The sequence below is a fragment of the Pinus tabuliformis genome, chromosome 6 (assembly GCF_031772625.1).
Source record: "Pinus tabuliformis cultivar Carrire ecotype Pingquan chromosome 6, CPIR1, whole genome shotgun sequence".
NCBI lineage: Eukaryota > Viridiplantae > Streptophyta > Pinopsida > Pinales > Pinaceae > Pinus > Pinus tabuliformis.
The window spans coordinates 93,960,702-93,980,593 of NC_142292.1; the positions used below are offsets into that span (position 1 = coordinate 93,960,702).

At 40.4% G+C, this 19,892-nt stretch overlaps 1 protein-coding gene across 2 annotated transcripts in view; it reads left to right on the forward strand.

Annotated features, from left to right (window-relative positions):
* The window catches only part of LOC149257413 (Ubiquitin-conjugating enzyme family protein), a 310,163-nt gene that overhangs the window by 220,000 nt on the left and 70,271 nt on the right, over positions 1-19,892 (forward strand). The window contains exons 9-10 of one of the 2 annotated variants that reach the window (XM_089414286.1): positions 7,462-7,549; positions 7,971-8,043. In XM_089414286.1, coding sequence (XP_089270412.1) covers positions 7,462-7,549; positions 7,971-8,043 — 161 coding nt within the window. Of the gene's footprint in view, positions 1-7,461; positions 7,550-7,967; positions 8,044-19,892 lie in introns of both variants that reach the window. The other variant, XM_089414281.1, reaches the window with a different exon arrangement.

The window sequence follows — 19,892 nt, forward strand, 5'->3', positions numbered from 1 at the left end:
TGAGATATTGCAACTGGTCCATTCTGATCTTTCTGGTATGTTGCCTGTAACATCCCTGGGGGGATGTTCTTACTATATGACATTTACTGATGACTTCTCTCGCAAAACCTGGATATACTTCTTGAAAAAGAAGGATGAGGCTTTCATGTGGTTCCGTACCTTCAAAGCCTTGGTGGAAAATATGACCGGAAAGAAGATCAAGATTTTGAGGACTGACAATGGCACTGAATATGAGTCAAATGAGTTCAAAAACTTCTGCAGAGAAGCTGGCATTAAGAGGGAGACTACCACTGCACTCTCTCCACGTGTTTGGGTTTTGTGGACAGAGAGATCTAGAGGAGAATCCGCAGTTCTAAAGAGCCCTCATACGCTGTCCCAAGAGGCCCTTACATGCTAAGAATAGGAGCCCTAAATCTGCAGTATATTGGGCCCTAAATCTCTGTTTTATTGGGTGCAGGTAAGGGCATTTCCAGTGAAGGAAGAGGGGACGTTTAGGTCACTCCTATGACTGTTTTGGAGTGAAAATTAACCAGCAGAAAGGCCTCAATAAAGGAGACAAAATTCTGGGTTGATTTGAATATTATGTGCGGGCTGGAAACTCTGTTTCAGCAGGCCGTGGGTACAGGAAGCCACCTGTGGTAGGCCGCAGGCCCTTACCCCACTGAAAAGGCATTGCGTGGGACTGTTTTGGGGCTAGATTGAGCCCTAATCAACAACGTGGATGCAGAGGACTTATACAAGGGTAGCACGTAGTTTTTGAAGGCTGTTTGGTGACTTGGTTAAGGGCTGTTGCAGCATATGGATGCCCTAACCAGTCACAATTAGGAGCAGCAGCGAAAACAGATTGGAACAACAATTTATGCCTTTTGTTGGGTCAAGGAATTTGATCAGTTTTGGATCAGATGGTTGGGCAACCTGTGGGAGCAAATTTGGAGGCTTGATTGGGTGATCGTAAGCCTCAATTAGTGCAGATCTGACTGTGTTGTAGTGTTGCAACGTGATGATGCAAAGGCAGCATGGGTAGCATGCAGCGTGATGATGCATAGACAGCAAAGAAGATATGAATCTCCACTAGGAGTATATTACAATGAAAAGACCAGATCTGTCATTCTTGTTGATTTGGGGTAGCAATGTGATGCTGTATAATGAGAGCAACATTACAGTCATTGAGGTGCAGATCCATGATGATTGAAAATTGACTATGACGATATATTTGCACCTGTGGCTCGATATACCACCATCCGATCCATCATAACCCTTGCTGCTATGCAAGGATGGAGTCTTCATCAGATGGATGTCAAGACCGCTTTTCTGCATGGTGCAATAAAGGAAGAGGTGTATGTAGAACAACCTCTGGGATTTGAAGTTCAAGATCGAGACACTTATGTCTGCAGGTTGAAGAAAGCCCTCTATGGGTTAAAGCAAGCACCCAGAGCTTGGTATGAGAGGATGGATAGTTACTTGATGAAGCTGGGCTTCACTCGAAGCAATGCTGATCCAAACCTTTACTTTAAGGTTGTGGAAGGAAAGCCTCTCATTCCAGTGCTGTATGTGGACGACCTCTTCCTGACAGGTGGTGACCCTCTCATTCATCAATGTAAGAGGGAGCTTGCTGCTGAGTTCGAGATGAAAGACCTAGGACTGATGCACTATTTCCTAGGCCTAGAGGTCTGGCAGAGACCTGGAGAGATTTTCCTTTCTCAAGGAAAGTATATTGTGAAGCTTCTGGAAAGATTTGGGATGGTGGACTGTAAGTCCGTGTCGACACCAATGGAACTCAACTTTAAGAAGTTGAGTGGCAGCGCTGCAGGGCCTATCTTGGCCAATCCTACTGAGTATCGTCAACTCATAGGAGCTTTGATGTTCTTAGTGAACACCCGTCCGGACATATGTTTTGCAGTGAATACTTTGAGCCAACAGATGGTTGAGCCTCATCATTTTCACTGGGTTGGTGCCAAGAATCTTTTGAGATATCTTCGGGGCACGATAAACCATGGGCTGAGATACACTGCCGGGAGTGTGATACTCCGGGATATACTGATGCCGATTGGGCTGGCAGTGTGGTGGATCGTAAGAGCACATCTGGATGCTGTTTCAATCTTGGTTCTGCTTCGATCTCATGGATGAGCAGGAAGCAGAAGTCGGTGGCTTTGAGCACCGCGGAGGCCGAATACATTGCTGCTAGTATGGCCTGTTGTGAAGCAGTTTGGTTGAGGAAGCTCTTTAGTGAGCTGTTCCAACATGTGCTAGATACCACTGTAATACTCTGTGATAATCAGAGTGGGATTCGTATGACTGAGAATCCTGTGTTCCACGACCGATCCAAGCATATTGATATCAGGTACCACTTTATCCGGGATATGGTACAGCGAGGCGCCGTAAGGCTCGATCATATAGGAACTGATGAGCAGGTCGCGGATATTCTCACTAAGCCCCTGGGGAAGGTCAAGTTCCTAACCTTCCGTGAGAGTCTTGGTGTCGTGGAAAGACCCTATGATGTGGGTCCTGTTGGACAATGAGCTCTGGGAGCTCTGGGGGGCTTTGGGGATAGCTTCTCGAAGCTATAAGCACTCATAATGCTTCTGCCCCACCCTTGTGATTATTGAGCTGGTTCGCCACTCATTTAATCTGTGCCCCGTATGCATCCTACCCATTGAGTTCAGGGCTCATGGGAAGTACCTCTCATTTGGCCAATGAGGTGTGGAAAAGCTAGAGACTATTAGCAAAGACTGATGGACGCATCAGAGATTGCCGTACTCTCTATCTAGGATGGCATGGTCCAACCTCTTGATCTGGGATCAAGATTTGTGAGGTTTGGGACCTCTGGACTGATTATGTCAGTCGGGGAATGATGTCTTTGTGACTGACCCACTTCTGTTCTGAAATAAAGAAGCCAGCAAAGCAAGTTTCGGCGGGATGACTCACGATGTTGATTGCACTAATAAATGGAGTTCTCCCTAGTTGAGAGGGAGTGTTAAATTTGGACAACTAGGTCCAAACTCCATGTTCTGATGCTCAGATTAAGAGGCTAATATTTTTGTTGGATTCCTCTTTCTGAGAGGTGTAAAATCCATATAAAAATAGTCTTAATCGGATGAGCAGAACTTATATTGTGAATTTATTATTCTTAATAAATTATATGTGCAAGGTCAGCTAGTTTTGTAATGTAGGCTCACATGCCCAACAGATGTGTCACACACCCTCATTGATGGATATATATACAGGAAAAGTTGGAGAGAATTTTATCACAACTCAACTCACATCTTCCTCTCTCATCTTAGAGAGTACGCTACCTGGAGGACGAATTTCAGCCACACATGGGAAGGACGAAGACGACAGACCGTACGGATTTTCTGCTGCTAGGGTTTCTGCTGCTAGGGTTTCGCAGAAAGTTTGACCAGCGTTGACTTTGGTCAACGCTTCGTCCAATCAAGCTGAAAATTGGTGGAAAGTTCGATTTTTGAAGGCCGTACTATCTGGCACAAAAATCGAGGTCAAAGGGTTGACCGTTTTGCTGCTGCGTTGACTTTTAGCTTGCTGCCCCTGCGTTGACTTTTCAGGACAGCGTTGACTTTTTGTAGAATTGACTTGGGTTGACTCATCTACTAGTTGGAGGGATCTTGTGACACATCTGGGCTGGCTGACCAAAGGAGACTTTGCTGGTTGAAGCATCCTGTTGACCGCCGAAACGAACACACACATTTTTCTTGTTTCTGATTTGTCTTCTGTAAGATCTGCTTATATGTTCTATCTGCATTTTGCTTAACTACTTGTATGATTGCTGTGAGAAAAGTGAAATTGCTCTTAGCATAGAACATCTACAAAACTTTACAATAGAGGCAGGAGCTGCAGATTGGGAGCAGACAGACCAACAATTGTGTTCAAGGTATGACAAGAGGTGCTGTGATTGTTGACTACATTAGGTAGATTGCCAATGTATCTTGTTCCCGTATTCTTCTATCAATGGATATATGAGGGCCACTATCCATGGTATGGGAGCGCTAGACAATAGTATTACAGTTTGTTAATATAACGAAGTGGGGTTGTTGAAAATTGTAAAAAGGTGTCTATATTTTGTGCGCTAGTAAATTCACTGTTGTATTTTGTTCCACTATGTAAAGTAGTTTTTTGTGTTATTTGGATTGGTAGTGTCAGTGATTCTAAGACCCTAAACTAGATTCTAGTACCGTGGAAAAACAACAGGAGAGGCATTTACTTTTATTTTTGAACTCATATGGAATTTATAAATAAGAGAGAGCTACACTCTCTCAAATCATCACTTTGGATCTTCGAATTCTCTAGAAAAGAATTCAGACATGCAGTACAGGACAAAATTTGGATGTCTTTGATGAATTATGATGTTTGGATAATTACGCTGGCATTCTTGGAGCTTCTTGGAAATCTTGTGGATGGATATACCCTTCTTTGTCTTGTAAGTGCTATATGATGATACATTTCTGTTTTAATGAATGTCTAATGCATTTTCTCTTATGACTAAATATGCCCTAATTAATGTGAATTGTTTGAAGCATTTAAAACTATTGGAAATTTTTGCATGTGTTACTCATTGGACAAAGAATGAATGAATATTCCTAGGGGATTAATTGCATGTTCATCCTTGAAACTCCACAAAAGTGTCATCAAAGTATACAAATCTAGAAGTCATTTTATTTTTGCTTCCATCTAGGGTAGAAAAAACACTTCTAGGTCTCCTTGAAGAGCGAGTTTCCTTTTAATGGTTTATCTTGACTCCATTTTCTCCCAATAGGCAACGGGCTAGGATCCTTGGTGATCACATTCTACTTGAAAAATTATCCTTTCTTCACCTCTTTCTCTCTCTTTTCCTCATCCCTTTAAGGTTAGGGAAGCCTCTCTAGGGTTTGGTGCAAAATTATGTAGAGGAGTGCATTTGGAATTCTGATTGGATAGACCTCTTCTATAGTGTCTCCTCTAGGCATCAACAAGTTTTGAACGAATTTCAACGGTGGAATCTCAAGAGAACTGACGCCCTAGCTATCACACCAAGTGGGAACCCTTAAAGTTGCACTTCAACTTAGGGATTTCTTGAAGGTTTGTGCTTTAGTAATGTATCATTCAAAACCTTTTCTATTAACTATCTTGACTTTGGATGAACTATTACCTCATCAAATATCTCAACACTAGGTCTTGTATAGCGTTTCTGTCAAGGGGTTTTTTGTGGAAAGTCTTACCAGCATCTCCCAAAGTTCACACTTTAATTGAACCTTTCCATAGAATGAGCCATCCTTGCCTTACTTTAAATCTAATTGTAGATACGTTAATCGCAAGTGAGGGATACTGGGAATCCCCCTGTCGGTGAAAATTCAAGAAGAGAAGGGAACATAGGTTGTGCCATTGTGGTGACAGTGGGCCTTTGTCCCAAAGTGTTGTTGTGCCCTCTAGCTTTAACCTATTTACTAGGCCTGCTAGTTTGTGCTGCAACAAGGCCTTCCAACAACCCTTTCACATCATGACGTCATTAATTCGGCTCACTTATGGATGGGTTTTTCATAACTTGTGATAGCTACTTGGTCGACTTGTGACCAAGACTTGTTTCTAGCACATTATTTTATATTTTTGGGGGCTCATTAGGCTATTTCGAATTAGAGGGAGTTGTATAAATAGAAGTGAGTCTCATTTGTGAGACTCATCATCATCACTTGGATACTTCTCTTGTAAAAGAACTCACCCTTTTTCTTTGGAAGCCATTGGAGTATCTTGGATGCACTATGATATTTGGAGCCGATTTTTGATCTTGTCTTGGAGCTACTTATTTAATATGGATGGATATATTGCATGATTATCGTGTAAGTCTTTTTGTTGATGGAATCTTTCTCTTGAAAATGTCTAATGTATGTAATTGTTGCAATTAATGTAACTGCTATTGTGCCCTAATTTTGTTGAGGAAATTTTTTGGAAGCTATATGGTTGGCTCTTGCATATGTTACTCATGATATAACGCACAACGAATGTTCCTAGTGATGAAATGTAATTTTTCTTCATGAAACTCCATTTTCTAATAGTAGGTAATTGTTGAAGGTTGGTAGCTAGGGCAGCAATTTTTGACTTCCTTGGGGACAAAATTGGCCAATGTAATGCATCTAAGACTCCATAGTCTAAAGGACTAGGCTCTAGTCGAAGAAGTTTTGTGATCATCTCTTCTCTTCTCCATATTTTCTACTCCTAAATTTCGGCCCCCTAAAGGTAGGGCGGAAATCTAGGGCTTGCAACAAAATTTTAGGAAGGTAATTTTTGGGAATCTGAGGGCCCAAGGCTACCTACGCTCCAAGTTTGGTGGGAAGCCGCCTGAGTTTCATCCATAAAATCGCTTGCCCTAGGTGCCACTCCAAGAGGGGAAACTTGGGTCTCTCTCTCACCTTGGGGACTTCTTTGATGGTTGTATGATCTTAGTATTCATTGGAATAAATCATAAGAAGCCCTATTTCCTCCCTTGCCTTGATCTAGTGAGTACCTTGGAAATATTTCTTCCCACGATTATTCATAAAACCCTAGGTCTAGCGCAAGTCTTTCCTAGGAAGCGAAGAACCCCTTTGAAGTGGTAATACATCACATTGAGGTTCTTTGAGAGGTCCTATCCAATCACTTGGAGTCTTGATCTTAGGAATACATATTATAATCATAATTCTTAAAACCGAAGTCTTGATCTCCTCCTAGGCCTTTCTTGGAGAGCGTTTAGCTTCCTTGAAGCATTGAACCATTGTTGTGTCTCTCCTTGAATGGGCCTTGTGGAATCATATCACACCTAAATCATTGATTTATTCATTCTAAGTGATTCCCTTCCTAGCGAGACTCCTCCCATTGGTGAAAGTCGGTAAAGAGTAGGGGACCTTGACTGAGGTGACAGTGATCATTGACCCATTCTTGTCGCTTAGTCTAGTTTTTGTCTCTTAGGTTTTCCCCTCCTAGGGCCCTGCTAGATTTTGTGGCAACAGGGACCTGACTTTTCCTTTGAAATTTCTTAGAATTTGGGGGGTGTCTCCACATATCACTCAGACACATTTCCCTGTTCCTGCATCAATCTGTCCTAGAAAGTCGGTGGAGCATTTCATTTATTATATGCCAAAAATTAATTACTAAATGGGCTTTTCTTTTCCAGTGCAGTACCTTTGGTTAGAATGCCATGTCCAAAAGACTATAGTTTCTATTAAAATTACATAGGAGTATGACTGCGATGGAAGCAGTATGCTCACTGCAGATAAAACCTAGCCACTTTGCATCACAAATGTTCCAGCTTACCACTGGACCACAGCTTGATGATAGTTATTGAGTAGGATTTAGAAACATTGTTCTCTTACTTGTGAAACACCTATTTGGAATTTTTTGATATGGTTTTGTATTATAAGCTATTTTTGTCAAAATTAAACTGGCAAGAGCTAAATTTATTTCTCTTGTGTTGAAATAATTTTTTATTGTTATGTGCAGGCTAATGCCAGATTCTTCTCTTACAGCTGCCAAGGAGAAAAAATTAACAGGACGACAATGGTTTGAAAGTGGAAGAGCCCTTGTTACGGTATTCTTTTTACCTAAAGCTTGTAGAATTTAGACACCAGTGGTTACTAACACTCATGCCAATACAACAGCATACCTCATGTCCAAAACCTTTAGTGTTTTTTGAGCCATTGTATAATCAAAGGCACTTCCATGTTGATACTTTTTTCTTGCGATTTTTGAACCTTACTATGTACATGTCCAATTTGGGAGAAATATTTATTTTTTGTGAATTCATTCTTAGCTTGACATTGTTATCTGTCTTGAAAATTTCCATACCAGGCTTTTCTGTGTCCTATTCGTTCTTTTTTATGTGCAGGCCCATTGCTGAAATTTATAACTTGAATTAAAAGATCCTTTTATGTTGTTTCTTAATTCTTTCTAGAGTAGGTGCAAACTCTGTATATGAATCAGAATGTAAACTTAATTGGGCTGTGCAGAAGGGTGTCAAGCCAACTATTGAAGAATCAGAAGGAGAGGAGGAGGAAGATATTGATTTTGATGAAGATTTTGAAGGTAATATTTTAACATTTAGAATACTACTCTATGACATGAAAGTTACAATTACAACCATCTTACTGGTAGCATTACTATTTTCTTGTTTTATTCTCTTGTATCCTTCAACTCTATAGCTTTGCTGTAGTCAATCTACTTCCAATACATGTGAAACTATAATCTTCATACGCCATATTTATGAAAAGGTGTTGGCAAAGAAAAATTGACATTTGTCAAGGGTAAGTAACAACTAACCCTGATCTAGCATGTGACAGGATTTCCTGATCTCATTTGATTTTTCTGTATGGTCAAATAGCTGCAAGTAATAGCCCAACTACTAAATTGGTGGCAATGAGTTCAAAATCCCAAATATGTACTATGTGGTACTATTGTCTTACAATGTGCACAATGACTTGCTTCTAGGAGATTCTATCCAGAGTACCTAACCCTTCTTTTGGTATTCATCTTACCTTCTTTGATTGATGCCTTTATTTCATTTCTTTTTATCATTTTCCTCGCACTGAAATCTCAAGTTTCTGCAAATTTTCATTTTGATTTGTGCATTGTTACGCACATTTCCATCTTTTGTTTTACTTTGGTTCATTCCCAAGTCTTAACAACCTTAGGTTTGGTGCATTGTTGATGGTAACTTGACTGGCCCTATAGGGAGTCGCAGTACAAGCTCTCAACATTCTGGTCTCTCATGCGTAGGTCACTGGATCATCAGCACATCACTTAGGACCGCCAGTTGCAGAATTAGGTTGGAAAAATGAGATGGTTCACTTGAAAATGTGAAAATCTGGAGGAAACTTGTAAGCTTTGTTGTATGAGTGTAACCAACCCATGCATGTAAGGAGCTAAACATCTCATATTTGGGTAGTGGATCGGAATGGAGAGAGATTCTCTGAATCTTAAAACAACTTTTGTAGGTGTTATAACTGACAAATTGTCCCCCATGGGATATGTTGCTGCACAAACTAGCAGGCCTTGTAAAGAGGCAAGAGTTAGAGGGCACAACAACACCTTGGGACAGAGGCCCATTGTCACCACAACCTAAGTCCCCTTCTCTTCTCGGATTTTCAACGATGGGAGGAGTCCCATTATTCCCCACTTGTGATAAATATATCTAGGATAGGTTTGAAGTCAGGCAAGGTGGCTCATTAAATGGAAAGGTTCAATAAAAGTGCGAGCTTTGGGAGAAGCTAGTAAGACTTTCCAAGAGAAACCCCTTGAAAGGAAGACTACACTAGACCTAGGGTTAAGATATTTAGCGATATATGAGCTCATCCAAGGCTAGGTTGCACAAAACGGGGAAACGGGTACGAGTTTCCAAAACGGGAAGCGATAAGAAACGCGACCTCCCCAAATTTTGGAAACGAGGAAACGCGAATCTATATATATATATATATATCTGTGCAATCATAAAGCATAAATGATACATTATAATTTATTACACTTAAACATTAAGATTCAATTTACATCACATTTACTCATGAATGATCACATAATGAAAATAAAAATATCGGAATATCCAAAAGCAACCTTTATTATATATCCAAATCTCAAAATCAGCCTTTGTTTATATTAATATATGAGGCTGCAAGTACAATAAAGACTATAAGGCTGCAAGAGAGAGATCCAAATCAGGATTTTCTGCATCCACATCCCATTCTTTAGAAGGACCACTGTTGTATTGGGAGTCTCCTCCTACATAGTCGAACGACCTTAGTGTTATTGATTAAATACAAGTTTCATACCCTAGTACCCTACATGATCTTGATTATTGGGAGTTTCCCCTACATAGAGGGCTTGGTTCTCTTGATTAAATACAAGTTCCATATCTTAGTACATGATAAAATCCAATGGAAACATTGCAACCCCCCAATCCTAAAATCCTGAAAAACGGATAAGTCTGCTGGATTTTGAGTGAGATCTAAAATTCTACTTTCTCCATATGAAATCCAATAAGGGCGAAACCACTCTCAAACATCCCGAGTCATTTCATGGTAATGTTAAAAATTTAAGTAAAAGGATGAAAATGAAAAATAAAGGAGAATATCACTTTTACTTTAAGAATTTAACATTACCATGAATTGCATATGCCTCAAACTTCCTGATGAACTGCATATCAACACTAGGGCAAAAATTCACTTTTATAACTTTAGACACACATCTAGAAGCAACTAGAAGTCACTAACATACCCTAAAAATAAATTAAAAAACAAATTAAAAAAAAATAAAATTAAAACAAAACACAAGTTAATGAGGAAACGTGGGTTGTACGATCGTGAAATGCGTTTCCAGCCGTACTGGCCACGTTTATGTTTCGGGAAACGTGGCAGTACGGCTGGAAACGCGTTTCACGGCCATACCAAATGCGTTTCCGCATTTCGTACCAGTTTCCGTACGGAAACTGACCTCTATACCACGTTTCTTGCAACATAGATCCAAGGTCAATGTAGGCGAGAGAAAAGGCTATGAGTGATATATTTCAATAAATACTAATGCACAAGCCTTTGAAGAAATCCCCAAGTTGAAGGATTACCTTCTAGGGTTCTCACTTGGTGTGAAGGCTAGGGAATCAAATTTCCTGAGATTCTACCGTGGGAAATCCACAAAACTTGAGGATCACTAGATGAGAAACTAAGGAAGAATTCTGTCCAAACGAATTTCAAAATGCACTCCTCTAATAGATTTCACACCAAGCCCTAGAGAGGTCCCCTTATCCTTAAGGGGACAAGGAAAAGAGGTAAAAGGAGTCTAAAGAAGAATGATATATCAATTTAGAAAAGATCACCAAGGATTAAGATTAGTGCCTAACAATTGGGAGAATTGCAGTCAAAACAATCTTGATATGACAACTCGCTCTTCAAGGAGACCTAGAAGTGTCATGAATATAATTAATAACAAGTAAATAAATAAAATAAATGTAAATATTAAATAATTAACTATTGATTATGTTAAATAGTCATTAAGTTAAGTGAAAAGGCATGTCTAAAAGACATGCCCAGTCACGAAAGGACACCTGCTTAGGTATATATATGTGGGGCCTCATTGTAACATTCATCACTTGTACATTTTATATATATAATAAATTATTATTATCAGATACCTCTTGTGTATTTTTACATTCAAGTCTACAAGCTATCGGGTTTTATGCTTTAGTGATATCGGAGCCATGGCACACAATATAATAATGCGAGTCTTTGAACATTGTTCGCAGCACAATGTGCCATTACATTCACGTCTTGAATGCATTGAGCAGTTTAGTGAAATTCAAGAAGCATATTAGTGATTAGAAAAATCACGTGTAGAAATTTCAGCGTGTCTAAAGAAAAGTTATGCAGAGGAAGACGATAGTGGCAGTGAAGGAACGAAACAAGGTGAAGCATTAGATAATTATAATGTTGAAGATAAAGCTAATGTAGATCAAGATAATGATTCCAATGAAGGTGGTCTTGATATGGATGAGAATGACATGGATCAAGATGATGATCCAAATGAAGATGATGTAGATGAGGATTATCTTGAGAAACAAGGAGATTTACAATATCATAACAATGAAGAAGATGCTGACAATAAAAAACTGCCGTCGGTGGCTCTTCAGAAACAACAGGCTCTTGAAGATATAGAGAATGTAAATACCTTCGAGAAAACATGCATGGTGGGTAAAGACAATTCAATTATTACTGTGCCAGAGGTCGAGATTGATCAGAAAAGAAATTCTGACATATTTGCAGCCCCTGTTTCTGATAGGAATAAAGGTGAAAGAGAGGTTGTTGGTATTCATCGAATGAGTTGCCAACGCAAAGGTCAGAATGGAATTCACATGTTAGTTTCAGAATCTAAGCATGATAGTGGAAAGTCTGAACAAGATACGTTGAGCAAGGTTTCACAGGCAGACCAAGATCATAATGCGCTGAATTTCTCAGAAGGCTTAGCTCTTGAAAATGATTCTAAACTTGATACTTCTCTTAGTCTTCAGCCAGATGCCATTCTCAACTAGAGTAAAATGAGCTATGCATATATCAATAAGAGTGTTTTACTGTCAGAGGAATTGGTAGCTGAAAGGGAACTAAATCTATCCATGGCACTTTTAGGAGGAGCCTGTGAATCAGTTACTAACATTTTTTGTGTTGATACCCGAGATGTTAGACACTTGATAAAGAAACCTTCAGATTTCCTTTTGGCAACATATCCTCCCTTGCAAAGAGACAATGACTTAGATAATAGTCCGATTGATGACAATGTCGATATGTTTGATAAAACTAAGTCCTTCCCTGATTGTAAGCAAGAGAAGGAACCTGCAGGAGGTTTTCGAACCAAAATTTCAGAAGAGGTTATGTGAAAAACAGATTATGATGAGAATGTAGACCTGCAGGAGGTTTTTGAACCAAAATTTCTGAAGAGGTTATGTCAAAAACAGATTATGATGAGAATGTAGATGATCTTAAAAACATAGATGACTATGAAGACATTGATGAAGATGTGAAGATTACTGATTCGGATGATAAAAGGGAAGTTACATTTATATATTTGCACAGGGATTCTAAGAAGGGGGAACCCTCTCAGTCCTCAAATCAAAATGCAGCAGGAATGTGAAAGTCCACTCCAGGTCAGTTACCCCAGTTAATTGTTGTCAAAGAAGAAATCCTTGAAGCAGTGGGTATTGGACCATAGTTATATGCTGTCAAAGAAGAAATGCCTAAAACATTGGGTATTGGACCAGACTTTTGAAAAAGGCCTCTTGCCAATGTGGATGCAGTGACAATAGCTCACAGAGTGCAAGGCATGGCCAGACTGACCAGGCAGATCCAACACTCCAAATCGTCTAGCATGCCCAAGATTCATCTGATAGTCCTACACCCTTTGGGAATCGTGGAACATTGATGTACCATTATCTTCAGCTAAAGATGAAGAATTGGCTGAGGACATGGTTCGAGTGAGTTCCTCGTACCTTCACTCAAATGCTACTTCTCATCAATGGTCTCTAGGAGCTGTAGCGGAGCTGTTGGATAATGCAATGGATGAGAGAGAAAATGGACCCACATTCGTTGCAATTGACAAAATAAGTAACCCACGTGATAACCGTCCAACATTACTAATTCAAGACAATGGAGGAGGAATGGATCCAGACTGCCTGAGGCGATGTGTCTCCTTTGGTTGTTCTTCCAAAAAGTCTACACATGGAAAATATGGAAATGGTTTCAAGACAGGTACAATGCGATCAAGGGCCAAAGTTACATGGCCTAGGAAATCCCGTAGTTGTCAAGATGGTTATGCTTTGAGGACTAACCTCAAGGCTGAAGATGGAGTGTTATATCCTCTTGAGAAAAGCTTTTTCTTCTTGCCTAAAACCCCAACACTTATTCTTCATGAGGAGATTGAATATCTTGAGTTTGAGAAACATGGAGTAGCTGAGATTAGTTATTTGTCTGCACCGTCGGGTTCAAAAAAACGAATGGGGCCCATATGCTACATACACTGTCTGCCCATACACGTCTTACGATGCCATCCACCAGACCCTACCCTCGACCCCAATCCTCCCCGCCATTTCTATTCCGACAAATTGCAGGGCTCAAATACTGTTAACGCTAGGGATGACAAGCATATTGTGAACGTTTGTTGGGAGATAGTTAAGCTTGCAGAGATTACAGGTATCACGTAGGACTGGGTTCTTGATATTGATATCATGCAGCCCCTCGCCAAGGGTTTTGGTGCCATACTACGTAAAGTTTTCTTTGGGTGCTGCTACAGGAATGACATGGCTAGAATCGTGCGCATCGTGGAGGCCATGAATCATATTCCACACTTCAGTATTTTCTGACATCCTCGGCCAATCTGTTTCAATGACTCGACAAACTCCACCCTCTATCCCTGTTGTCTGTGCCATCTGCTAGACCTAGCGCTGTCTCTCATCGACCCAACCGTTCGCCATTCCAATAAGATTAAATGCCGCACTCTCCACGATTAAACACCGTGTCTGAAACTCAAGCGTGACGTTCGTCAGTCACATCTATTTTTTTTTTAATTTTGATTGATTAAAAAAAATAACCTTAACATAGTTGACATGGGTTGATAACCTTATATATATTATTAAATATAAACTATATTAAATAATATTAATACGGTTATATATATTAATATATTTATTTGAAAGATTTTTTTTTTTTCCCGTGGAAAAAGTCGTAATTTTATTCATAATGACAAAATTACATTTTGTAGATGCTTAATAGCATATGCATATGGCCTGTACCTATTTTCACAGGATATGAGGCAGACAAAGAGAAAAGTGAAAAAGTAAAAAATAAAAAATAAAAATATGAGAAGGTTGACTATGGTTCTTTTCTCCCCTTCTTCTTCTCCACCTTACGCCAACCTCCAGTGTTGGGGGTGGCCATTACGATGGAAAGCTAGTTTTCCGTGAGCGTATCTTTGTTAGATTTGGATCCCTCTGATCCATGAGTTCACTTGGTGCCCGTTATTTCCTTTCCTGTTGGTTGAAGTGTGTTATGCTGTGGTCGTCCTCCTCTTTTGGTGGGCTCTTTTGATTCTTTTGTTCCTCAATTCCTGCTTGGTGTACTGCTGTTTCTGCATGATTGATTTCTTCCTCCAAGGGGGCTATATATTGCCATCCTTTTGGTTGTTTTTGTTGCTTCTTGTTTCCCTTGGGGGTTTGCTTCGCTTTAGGACAAACACTGTGGAGGTGTCCTGTTTCTAGACATCCACGGCAGCGAAAAGCTGTGTTTTCATAATCCAGTGGTTGGATCCATTGTATGTCATTAAAATTCAAATTGATGCTGTCTGGTAGCCCCTCACTAAGATCTATCTCGACACATATCCTAGCGAAGGTAAATATCCCCTTTGAGATTCTGTCCTTGTTAGTCTTGAGGTATTTCCCCAAAGCATTCCCTATAGCTATTAATGCTTTATGATGCCAAAAGTGTAGCGGGAGATTGTGCAGCCTGACCCAGATTGGTATCTTTGATACCACCACAGTATTGGCATCAAAATCCAGAAACCATGGGGACATAAATAGTCTTGCATTGCCCCAGAGCCATGGCCCCTTATTGAGAATATATTCTCTTTCTTGTTCTGTCCTGAATCTAACTATAAAAAAACCTTTTGGACATAAGTATATCTCATATTCTGGTGACCAGACCTCATAAATCCATTGGTGTAGAGCATCAGATTTTGGCCAAAACCCATTAAATCTACATATGACATAAGTGGAATAAAGATCTGTATACAAATTTTTTACCTCAGGCATGGCGAAGGTGAGTGTGGGATTCTCAGATTCTTCTTCTATTATGTAAGGTCCTGGAAGCTCCACTGTTGCTGTACTTTTGGCTTGTTCCTTGCCTTTGACTGCTTCCTTGAAGGAACCTGTGCTTTTAGAGCTGGCTCTGACACTTCCCCGCTTCAGTCGCAGATTAACTGTTATCGTTGTATCCGTGTTGATGCCATAATCCTTGAGTGTAAAATTGTCCTGTAGGCCGTGCCCTGAACAAATAATTATTTGCAGATGTGCTGGTATACCTAGCTGGTTCTGAGTTCTATTTTTTAGCTCTTGGATTTTCCTCCCATCCTAGATCTTCCAGCATACGGACTTGCCTTCCAGGGTTTTTATGAAGATTTGTGTCAGATCCTCTTCTTTTGGGTGTATGTCCCTCTGTATTCTTGCAGGGTTTGTTGCCTAGCTTCCTGAGTTTAACAGATCTGTTTGTCCCGTTGTTGTCTCGCGGTGCTTCGTGTTGTACCAGCCTTCTTGATTGCCGTCGATTCGCTTGTCCCTCAGATCTTTTGGGCGTTTGAGTTCCTTGTTAGTCGGATCTGGTACATGAGCTGTAAGGGACGACATTTTTGAATGCTAGGCTTCCGACAAACCTACCTGTATTTTATCTTCCGCTGCCTTTTGGGGCTGAGATCCAGGGCAGAAGGGAGACTTTGTGTGAGCAGGCCTCCAAATCTGGGCTTGGTGTGGGCCCTTCTATCTGTTATATGCCAGATCTAGAGGATTGGTGGTGGATCTGAGATTAAAATGCCTTGCCATAGTGAGAGGGGTCAACCCAGATCCATGCAAATGCCTTACCAGGGTAGCAATATTGGACTCTGATCTATAGTATAGGTGCGAGGAGGACAGGTTGTCCTAGGCCTCAGATCCGATAGCATATTGGCCATCTACCCTAATGCTGTCTTCGTCGATGTTCCTTTTTCTCCTCTCGCATTTCTTGTTAATCCAGGAATCCGATGCTGTTGCGAATCGCTGGAGGTGTCGTGCAATGGCCCTCACTTCGGTAGGCGTGGGCACTACATTGCCATTGAATCTGCTCCTGTTCGTTTCCTCCCGTCTCCTGTAGCCGAGGTACAGTGCAGGTGAGGGCACTCAGGGGTTCATTGTTCAGTTGCCTGGCTCACGCGAGAAATCTCCAAAGATTCCGCTGCAGTGCTCTCCGTCTGAAAAGCCATATTTATTTGAAAGACTATCTAAAAAAAAGTTATTATTAGAGTTATAAAAAAAATTGGAGTTATTTAAATATATAAAAAAAATCTTATTTAATTTTTTTTTTAATTAAAAAAACAAAAAATCTTATTACAAAAAAAAATCTTGTTAAAAAAAAAGTAGACATAACCTTGGCTTCAAGAGTAGACATAACCCTAGACTCAAAATAGAGTTACTAGCGAATTATAGAAGCTGAGCCACCAGTGACGGCGAGTTTCCATATGCCGAGACGACAACCGCAAAGACAATTGCCAGCGATATAGCTTTGAGGACAAAGCTTCTGAAGGAAGGACCTATGTCATGAATATAATTCATAACAAGTAAATTAATAAATGTAAATATTAAATAATTAACTATTTAATATGTTAAGTAGTCATTAAGTTAAGTGAAAAGGCATGTCTAAAAGACATGCCCAGTCACGAAAGGACACCTGCTTAGGTATATATATGCAGGTCCTCATTTTAACATTCATCACTTATACATTTTATATATATAATAAATTATTATTATCAAATACCTCGTGTATTTTTACATTCAAGTCTACAAGCTATCGGTTTATATGCTTCAAGAAGCAACTTCACTAGCCCTAATGAAGCAGCAAGAAAACGACTTCTAGATATTTAGACTTCGATGACACTTGTTGGAGTTTCAAGGATGTGATATGTAACAAACCTCTAGGAACATTCATTCATTCATTATTCATGAGTAACACATGCAAAATTTCCCAATAGCTTCAATGTTTAGGCCGATTTCATGAATTAGGGCACATGAACAACCATGAGAAAACTTTCCACGCATTAGAAATTAATCAAAATGCAGAAATATAGCATTAAATATCACTTACAAGACAATGAAGAGTATATCCATCCATCACAATGTCAAATGAAGCTCCAAGAGAGATAGCGAAAATTTCCAAACATCAAAATGCATTCCAAACATCCAAATTCGTCAAACCACTGCAGGTTCGAATTTTTGAAGAAAAGATATCGAAATCCAAGTTATCATATCTAGAATCAGACTAGGTCTCATCTATTTATACATGAGTTATGAGCTCAAAAATGAAAAGACAAAGCCCCTCCAATGCCTAAAATGTCTAGTAACCCACCCATGGTTACAAGCCAACCATGATAGCTCAAAAATTAAATCGAATAAGCCTTCTTAGGCCCACACAAGGCTAATGTGGAAGCCTAGAAGGGTAGCATTCATGCCTCAAGTGCTAAGGATGAGAGTGAGGGCCTCAAGAATGATGAATACGAGGGGGATTCCCTTCAAATGCTGCAAAACATCTCCAACCCATATTTGGGCTTTGTGGGCTCCGAATGGGTCTCATGGGTCTCCACGTGGCTCATAATCAAGTCGATGCTTCATCAATGAGGGCTAGAAGACATAACCTCCTCTGGGCCGTAGATCAACTACCAAGTGTTGGGTGCAATGTGTGGCTGGCTAGACAACATGGTCCAAATGCATCATCATCTCTATATAACTAGGGCACGAGCAAGCAAGTGGTGGTGCTGAAGAAGCCCATGTTGTGGCAATCAATGCTTTGCAAGACTGGAGGCCCATGGCTCTCAGTGCTCACCCTATAAATGCCATTGTGATCCTTTGGAGGGATTGGATCCCATATAGTGAGGCCAAATCGAAGATGAAAACCCACCTGTAATCCTGTATAAGATCCAATGCGTCTCCTTACCTTCCAATACAATGATTCATTAGTGCAATTGAGTAAATAAGCTTGCTAACCAAGGGAAAAAGTGGACACTTCATAGTGGCTTTCCCTTCCAAAATTTGGGCTTTGAACATGCACTGGTGTTACCTTCCTTGGCAAGAGAGGTTAACGAAGGACCCTATTAGGTGGTTTCAACCTCTAAAGGAATGACACGTCCAAGTTACACACATCAAGTGGCAGGTGTCATGTGAAATAGTGATGGAACGGAGTGGAGGCAAAAGGGGAGGCTCCAAGCCACATGCCATGCTACAAGGGTAGCTATGATGAAAGAGGCCCACACCTTGGGTGTATGAATGTAAAGAGGGAGCAATTGTGGTACATGAGTTACCCCGACCTTTTTTTTCCACTCTTCTTCATTCACCTTTTGCCTTTTAATGATTTTTCTTCATTTTACTGCTCGGGGCTCAAAGGGGATGAGAGCATGATGTGTAAGATGTAGTAGTGATTACCTCCTTAAGGTGGGGCAGTTCATTGCCCACAAGGAGTTGGGACATTCATGGGTTCTTTGATGACGAAAGGGGCACTCATAAGGGCCCTAGGTACCAAGGTGATGGCCATAATGACAGGGGGTAGAGCTCATGTTTAGCTTTTGCCCACGTGTTAAATCTTATTGTCCGTCCAACTTTTGCATTTTGTGGTACATTTCCTGTTGTCTGTGGCCATATTATGCTTTTATCTTTTTTTTTAGGTACATCAAACTTTAGTGCATCATTCAGAGCATGACCCAAGGTGTGGACAAAGGGAAGGGGAGGCAAACACCTTGTGGACCCAATGGACAAATGTGGACCTAGATGGGAAAATGCGAAAAGGGATTGTAATGAGTGGAAGAAAGAGAGATATATGGTATATGCAACCAAAATCAGGGTTTCCCATGGAGTGCTACTTCTAAAGCTAGTAGCCAATAAAGGAGATACCATAGGACTAGGATATAAGATTAACTCCTCAAATTGAAGTAAGTGAACAAGGGTATAGTCAAATCCATTTTTTCCTCCAAGTCCCCCTAGTAATCCATGCCCAAGTGTGCCCAAGAAAAGAAAGGATAAACACCCAATTACATAATGCAAAATCATACCTTTGGGTCGAAAGGCCCACCTTCAAACATACGACCATGACAGATGAGCAAGGGTACACAACTGGCTCAAGTGGCGGAGAATTGAAGCACATTGAGCTATCACGTGGTTGCAAGGATTTGCTGGCTGTCCTGAAAACAAATCGAGGAGAAAAATTGTCCTATAGGGGTCACCCACTGGTTGTGGGTAACAATATACAATGGTCCAACTCAATTTGAGCTAATATGAACAAGACTAGAACTATTCGACATGGAACCTAAGACCATGAGACAAATGGCATACAATATATTTTGGATGGATGATGGGATTATCACTCTATTGTAAAAGATGCCCAAAATAGAAGGCCATGTTGGGGTCGAGTGCTTGGGAAGGAGAGATCCATGTAACCTGTATGTACAGTCAATAAATGTCTTCCCTAATAGTCTTGTTGAGTGGAAGCATGTGGTTGGAGGATCCAAAGTGCGCCTTGAATAGGGGAGGTACTCGATAGAGATGTAGTTGGATTTAAGTAGTGTGGAAAAGACAAAGAATGAAATGTGTCCCTATCTTGAAAGTTGAGAGGGTGGAGAAA